This window comes from Montipora capricornis, chromosome 2 (genome assembly GCF_036669925.1).
Source record: "Montipora capricornis isolate CH-2021 chromosome 2, ASM3666992v2, whole genome shotgun sequence".
Classification (NCBI taxonomy): domain Eukaryota; kingdom Metazoa; phylum Cnidaria; class Anthozoa; order Scleractinia; family Acroporidae; genus Montipora; species Montipora capricornis.
This window is the reverse complement of record NC_090884.1, coordinates 28,386,343-28,393,842: the sequence shown is the minus strand read 5'-3', so window position 1 is coordinate 28,393,842 and position 7,500 is coordinate 28,386,343. Positions and strand designations below refer to the sequence as shown.

At 40.0% G+C, this 7,500-nt stretch overlaps 1 protein-coding gene across 1 annotated transcript in view; it reads left to right on the top strand.

Moving 5' to 3' along the window:
• LOC138037054 (uncharacterized) overlaps positions 1-6,972 on the top strand; it is a 69,201-nt gene extending 62,229 nt beyond the window's left edge. The window contains exons 3-6 of the mRNA XM_068883062.1: positions 977-1,090; positions 4,757-4,941; positions 5,492-5,825; positions 6,736-6,972. Coding sequence (XP_068739163.1) covers positions 977-1,090; positions 4,757-4,941; positions 5,492-5,825; positions 6,736-6,776 — 674 coding nt within the window. The 3' untranslated portion in view covers positions 6,777-6,972. The remainder of the gene's footprint in view (positions 1-976; positions 1,091-4,756; positions 4,942-5,491; positions 5,826-6,735) is intronic.
• Positions 6,973-7,500: the final 528 nt, after the last annotated feature.

The following is a 7,500-nucleotide window of genomic DNA, read 5'->3' as shown; positions in this document are numbered from 1 at the left end:
ATAAATTAAATGATCACATACGGGGCAAAATTACTGAATGCTGATTGGTTGAGACGGAGGGCATTTTTCATCTTGATCCCGAGGGCACTTGGTAATCAAGAGGGTTTGATTACTTGATCCTGATTGGTCAACTGTTGCTTATCCAGAGCAAGCGAAGTTACAAGAGAATCTTCTTCCAGATTCTGACTCTGAATAAACTGCTTTTTGTCCACATGTAAAATACAGATTAAACAAATTAAGCTCTACTTCTGTTGACAGCATCGATTTATTGAGCTGAACGTTAATCTAATGAAAGCATGCTAAGTTAATCGTCATTTGTCGCGATACTGAACGGGCTTCCCTCAATAATTTTGCCCTTTATGTGCATGATAAGCATGTAATCGTATCGTGCCCTCGTGCAATGTAGGTTTGATTTCACATGTATTTTCCAAGGTTTCCGAATTGCCCTCGTCGCTTCGCGACACGGGTGAAATCAGTGAAATTAATCCTTAATTGCCCTTGGGCACAGCGATTGCATAATTTTATACGAAATATCACTTACATTTGAAGTGCGGGTTATAGACCAAAAAGTGAAGCGATCCTTAACATTTCTTTCAGTCTTTTCATATGATCACCAATTTGCCAGAAAGGGAAAAAAGTGAAGGCATTAACAGCTCATAGCATCCTTTTCTTTCAGTACTATGCAAGTAGGTGTCAGGTAAAAGACCGGATGAGGGTAATCATTCAAAAATGGGCATCCTTCACGATAGCTTCATTTGACAACTACCAGAATTCAGTTTGTTTTTCTTTTCTTATTTAAGTTTTGTATTCCCAGCGGGGTAAAAATACCAATACCTCTAATGCATGAGGTAAGCAAAACCTGAAGGATTCTGGGACAAATGGTGTCATCATGCAATGTCCTATCATTCCACGCAAAATTGTCGTTAGTTATGCAACGAAACCTTGTTCCTCTCCTATGATATTTTTCCTTTCGTAGTCACTGGCTGCTCTAAAGTTCCAAATCCACGCGTTTCCGGAATCTATAACATTCGACTGAATGACAGCTTCGGACATTTTCCTGTTTACTGTGATCAGACAAGCGATGGAGGAGGTACTCGATTTCTTTTACTCTCGTTTTCTGCGGGCAATGCAAAATACTGCTCAACCTTACGCTACAATGAGCCCAATCTTCTATCTATTGACCCATGGGAAATTCAAACTCTTGTGTAATTGTTTAAATCCAACGGCCCTCAAACAGTTTCACAAAAGATAAATTTTAGCAAAATTAGACAAATAGTTTGCCTTTGTATCTTTAGATTTCGCTTTTATCGGTGCGCACTAGGTACGTGAAGTTAAGAAAATGAGCAACTGTTTGCCGCACGATCAAGCTAGACACATGCATGTCTCTATCTCGGGTAGGCGGGGGTACACCCAAAAAAGGGGTATTTTTTCAACAAAATTAAACAACCGAGATTTGACTTGAAACCATAGGAAACCATACATTTCTACAAAGCTTATGAACTAAGGAATATGAAAAATATATTTTATGCCTGAAAAGCTAATTGTAATCTTATACCAAACTGTTTATTGCACCACCTGCTGGGTGGTACCAAGGCTCACTTGAGAAGATATCTCCTGCTAGAATTGATCAAATTGAAAGGTTTTTATGTCATTTTAAAAAAGACAGACTGTTGGTTGTTTTCAGCACAGAGATTTGAGAATAATAAAACCATGAAAAATAATGATTCAGTAAATTTGACCCAAAAAATTCAAGGCACATTTTACTTCATATTTGCCATAATATGCATTATTGACAGCAACAAGCCCTGAAAATATCATATCAATTGGATAAATCGATCGTGAGATATCTTTTCCTGAAGACTAAAAACATGCACAAGGAGAAAAATGACTTCAAAGTAAAAGTTATTGTTACAAATAGACTTTCTCATTAATTATGCCACAGTAATGACCCTCTTTTTCAAATTTTTATACTTGAGGTTTCTACAATCATTTTAGAAGCGTTCAGCTTCTCTTAGAGCTTCTTCCCGGCGGGTGCGCAGAAGTTGCTCTCCTTGACAACGTTTCTTTTCTTTTGTACTCGCTTGCAGATCTGACTTCCTCTTTCTTTCATTGTCTTTGGCAGTGGATGCCAGTCTTGTGGATGATCCACCAGGGATGGAAAGCCTTTCCATGACTCTCAGTCTACTCCTAGCTCCACTGTGAAAGTGGCGTACTGCTGATGCTACTGCACACCTTACCACTTTCACTCCATGGTGTTTGTGTTTTGGGCACCGCACCCATATCATAGAGTCGATACAATCATTAGGATTTTGTGTTGTTCCCAGTACACACCTTTCCAGAAGTTTTTCATCACTCAATGTCATAAAAGTAGGGCGAAGCACTTCCAAGAAAGACTTCTGGTAAGCAGTCGTCATCTTTATAGGTTGAGGCGCCAGTTGCTTTATCCTGCCTCCATCTGCAACACAATGACTCTCCAGGTGGACAGAAGCGATGCTGTTCGGCCGAATCACGATGGAGAATAATAATCTAATCAAGGCTGTTGCCTAACAGGAGCCCGGTAGCCTGGGGCTCCCAAAGAATAGCTCTGGGCGCCTTAATTTTTCACAGCAACACCTTTCACTTCATATGTTGGGCTCCTAAGTTCTCAGCGTTTAGCTCTGAGGGCCCCTTTAAAATTTTCTTAGGCAGCAGCCTTGCTAATAATATTCTTTTTCATTGAATACACTGCAGCATCCACCTCTCTTCTTGTTGGGTTTGATTTTAGTTGTATTTTGGCGAATGGCAAGACCATAATACTTCTACAGCTGCTTTATTTTGCCCTCAGTTAGACGTCCTCGACCACCAATTGGTTGACCATCGGCCAGCTTCCCTTTTGTTCTAGATTTGAGGTTAAGGAGGTGTTTTCCGATTCTCTTTTGCACATGCCCCACACAGTCCAATTTTTCTACTTTTGTTTCACCATAAACATGTTCAACAGAATTAAATGCTTTACTGTCTCCATCACAGACCATCCACTTATACCTGAGGTTGTGATGATCAATTGATCTACTCCACAAGACAGAAGCTCCTTCACTTTCCATGGCTGGTGAACTACCAGCAAAGTTAATATCACACTCGTGTTCAAGCAGTCACTCTTCAAACTCTTCATCACTGCATTTTACTTTTTTAAACGTACATTTCAGACATGATTTGGACAAGACATGATAGTCCAAGACTTCACCAGTGCCTACTGAGGTGGCAAACACTACACCAGTTAATGATGTAAAGCCTTGTTTGGCCCATGTGCCATCAAAGCTAATAGCAGCATCCAATATATCCTGCTAATCTTTTTCAGGGTTTTCATCCAAAATGTGCTGTCGAAGTCTCTCTCCAGCATTCCTCATCTCTTCATTTGCTTCATTTTCAAGTGCTTTTAGGATATTTTCCACTTATTTATAATATGCTGCTTTGGTGAGGCAAGGCATGCTCATAATGCTACAAAATGCAGCAAGACCTTCAGGAATGGACCGCATTGTAAAAGGATGTTTATAGACCTAACTACTGCGTGGCCTGTTAAGACATTCCATTCAAATACTAACACCGGAAACTGTACTTAAAAGAGATATGAAAGAGCTGATACTTATGAGCCAAGGTCGAAAGCACTTCCCAGGATGAAACACGAAACATACATATCTATCTGCAAAGTTTCTCACTTTCATTATACACGTGCGCGCTTGAGACTGCTTTCGATAATTTTTCTAGGTCCACCATTCTGTATCCCTCGCTTTCCCTAGTTTGGAAAGAACTCTCGTCATCCGACCTTTCCGAGGAAAAATCGATCTTTTTATGCTCCATTTTCTTCCCTGATGGCCTAAATGGTTTTTTACTGTCTGAGTCGGACAAATTTTCAACACCAGAACAACTTGGTTGTGTACTTGTTTCGATATCATCGCAAGGAACCCGTTTCTCTCCCTTGATTTCGTATCTCGGCCTCCCAGAAAAAGGTTTTTCCTTTCTTTTTTCGTATGTAGGAGGTTCTAGCTTTCTCACCGACCATTCTCAGTTAATTTTACGCCGATATGTGACTCTTATTCAATTCGTAAAGGTAGAGGCCGTCTCTATTTCGCTCAACTCACTCAGCTTTGTATTTTCGGGAAGTACTTCGTGTTAGGGTAGCTCTTCTTTGCCGTATATTACTTCAAATAAGGTGAATGCAGTGTCCCCAATCAAATGCTGCCTGGAAAGCCGTTGATGCGCGACCAAAACAACTGGAAAAGTTACCGGTGCTGTTTCCGTTGCTATGACAACCAAGTCAACAAACGGCAGCGGGAAATATAAAATCGAAATTAATGACATACAAGAGGGAAAGCTGGTTAAAACTCTTTCCCCTTCGCAAACTTAAATATCTTTTAAGATATTTAAAATGCGAATTTTTTTTACTCTGATTTTGCTCTTAATTCGCATTTTTCAGTGAAATTTGGGTGTACCCTACCCTGGTTTCCGGAGGTTTTTCTTGCGCAGTTTCCGGTGTCGGTCATGTCTCTAAGCGAGAAAAACCTCTGGTACCCAGGGTAGGTATACCCCTGCCTTTAACATTGCAAACTGCTTTGCATTGAAATTTGGAGAAAAAAAATTGTCTCAGAAAAAGTGAACAAAAAGTCACCTCAGGAACAGACCCATTTATGCAAATGACTAACTTGGTCGTCGGGCGTAAATCATTTGTAAACGTTTTTTGTTTTCCAGTGACATAGATGACTTTTGTTACTAATAATTGCAGGTTGGACGATGGTATTTAAAGTTGTTGCAAACGCAACGCCTTTGTACGTTGCGGAGATGTGGAAATCACCAGACACACATTCTGAGAACGTGACGGCCGCCCTGGATTCTTCTGCAACTTTTCCTGGACACTATAAAAACCGTCTGGTACTTTCTCAAAACTGGAACGCGTTGAATCCCAAGCAGGTAGGAAAAATTAAGATATCACACAGCTTTTTTACGACATCTCTCAACTTCCTGTATCTCCATCGCGAACAATCCTATTGGGCTGCTTCTTGACCAGAAAAGATTATTGATCAATGCAGCGTACCTGCATGACGTATTCGCGGGTTCGAAAACTAATCCTAAAAGTCTTACGACGTTGGGAGAACTGTCGCTTTAAGTATCGAAACATGGGACTTCCATTTCGTCGTGTAGGATATGCATGGTCTAAATAGCTGGAAAAAAATTCAATTCAAGAAGACGTCCATAGTTTTGGACATCCATCTTTTACTTTGTTTATTTAACAAAACTTGGAAGTTTTTAGGTAATCTACACTCTCGTTGCTGCGTTGAGAAATCAAGTCCTGCTCAGGCGGCAACTTTAGCTGGTGGAGTTGCATGGCTTTTGATTATAATCCTTTTTTTCGGTATATGTTGTGACTGAATAAAGTAATTACCTTTGGTGTTGATTCCGCGCCAGCCAATTGAAAACCCCAACATTTTTTCCTGAAGGTGTTCTTGTTATCATTTTGCAGGTTCGCGTTGCAATCTACAAAGGTCGTCAAAAAGTGCATTCTCTCATTTTTAATGCCGTTAATGACAGTGCCGCATGGTTTTCCAAAGAAAATCTCAATTCTTCAACGTGGGATGACCTCAAAAGTGAATCAGAACTGAAGCACTTTGCTCTTAAACCAAACGATGAGAATTCTGATCGCTCTTTTGAGATATCCAAGAAGTACGCAACCTGTGCAGGGGATGAAGGCTGGTTAATGATCAGCAAACATGATAACCCATGTTCTTTTGAAAAAAAAAATTTTCTAAGCATCCTTTACAGCAACACAACTTCATCTTCCGTGTATAACTCACCGGGTGAGTCTAACAAATTCCAATTTTGCATCTAAAGATTTCTGGATCGACTCGTGTTTGTTCCCTGGGGGATTAGGCAGGAAGGGGATGAAGGAATTCCAGCGTAACCACACCTCCCTCACCCCGCTTTGGAGGAAATACCACTCGAAAAAAGATCAGTACAATGAACGAAAAAGATTCATGAAAAAATGAAGGCACTGGCGGCACCCACCCCCCCCCCCCCCCAACCCCCTTCTTATTCTGTCCCTAATTCTTAACTCGCTGCCACCAGAAAAGCTAGTGACTTTTTGTTAAGGCCTGGCCAAACGCACGCAACATTTCAACGCAACATATTGCAACATTGTTGGGCACAACATGTTGCAAACGTTTGGCCACCGTGTTGCGATATGTTGTGATATGTTTTTCAAAACGGTCAAATTTTTCGTGCAACATTTTGGAAGTTGCATGATGTTGTATTCGTTTGGCCCGGGACGTTCACGCAACATTCTTGCAGTGGGGCATGCGCGCTAGGTCCACTTTGTTCCACGCACATAAACATCGACATGTTGCATTGAAGATGTTGAAAATATTGCGTGCGTTTAGCCAGCCCGTTCAACACATGTCGCAACATCATGCAACAATTTTGCAAGATGTTGCGTTGAAATGTCGTGAGCGTTTGGCCAGGCCTTTATACACGGTACCGGTTCGCGACACGATCACATGTACATGCACAAGAAAATAGTCTCGATTCCTTTTTCTGATATTTATATGCTTCTTATGTTTTAAGTGTCGTAAGTTTGTCTTAAAACGTCAAATTAAAAAATTACTTATGGGACTCTGGACTTAACTGCGCTCGTGTATTTTTCTTCTCTTTGTAATAAATACATTCTTTTATCGATTAACAATCCAACTGTTATCTATTTTCTTTTCACAGACATGGGCCTAGCTGATGTTTTTGCCGTGTTCATCCGTTGACGTCGTTTCTTTTAATAACAAAAACTTGCGAACATATATTACAAGTCGCACCTTTGGCGAACTTTTACATTCGTCCATTGAACACATAATTTTTTAAGTTGCGATTTTCTGAAGTAAGAAATTTGGAAAAGAATACAACTTTTTACCTTAATATTTTCCAGGTAGAGAGAAAAAAATCGTACACTTAACCGCAAAATTGTCCATTGATTTAAGTCTTCAGACTTTGTGACGTTATCATATAATCAGTTACACATATATCACATAGTTATTGACCTTATGTAATTTGAACCCTGACGGGTGCCTATCGGTTATCAACTAGTCGAGTAAAAGAAACACACGCACGAGTGCTGCTTAAAATCCTCTGTCTCCCTCGAGACCATACTTCAAACAACGATACGGACTTTATCAGCAGTTACATTGACTAAAATGACCAACAGCGCTTACATCTGACTTGGTTTATTTCAAATCGTTTCTTGCATATTCTTACTACCTGTCCATTAACAGTAACGATACGCAAATAGCAGGGTTTATTTTTCCACTTGTGTGTGGCAATAATCCCTATAATGACACAAATTTTTGTATTCAGAAGTGCATATCTACCTCAAAAGTGGGTAAATATCCTTCAAAAAGACAAAAACATTGTTTCAACTAGAGATTGTGGAAAATTTCAAAGATCCTTTACAAAAGGGGTAATAAAGGTAAGGTTCCCCATAACATTGAGACT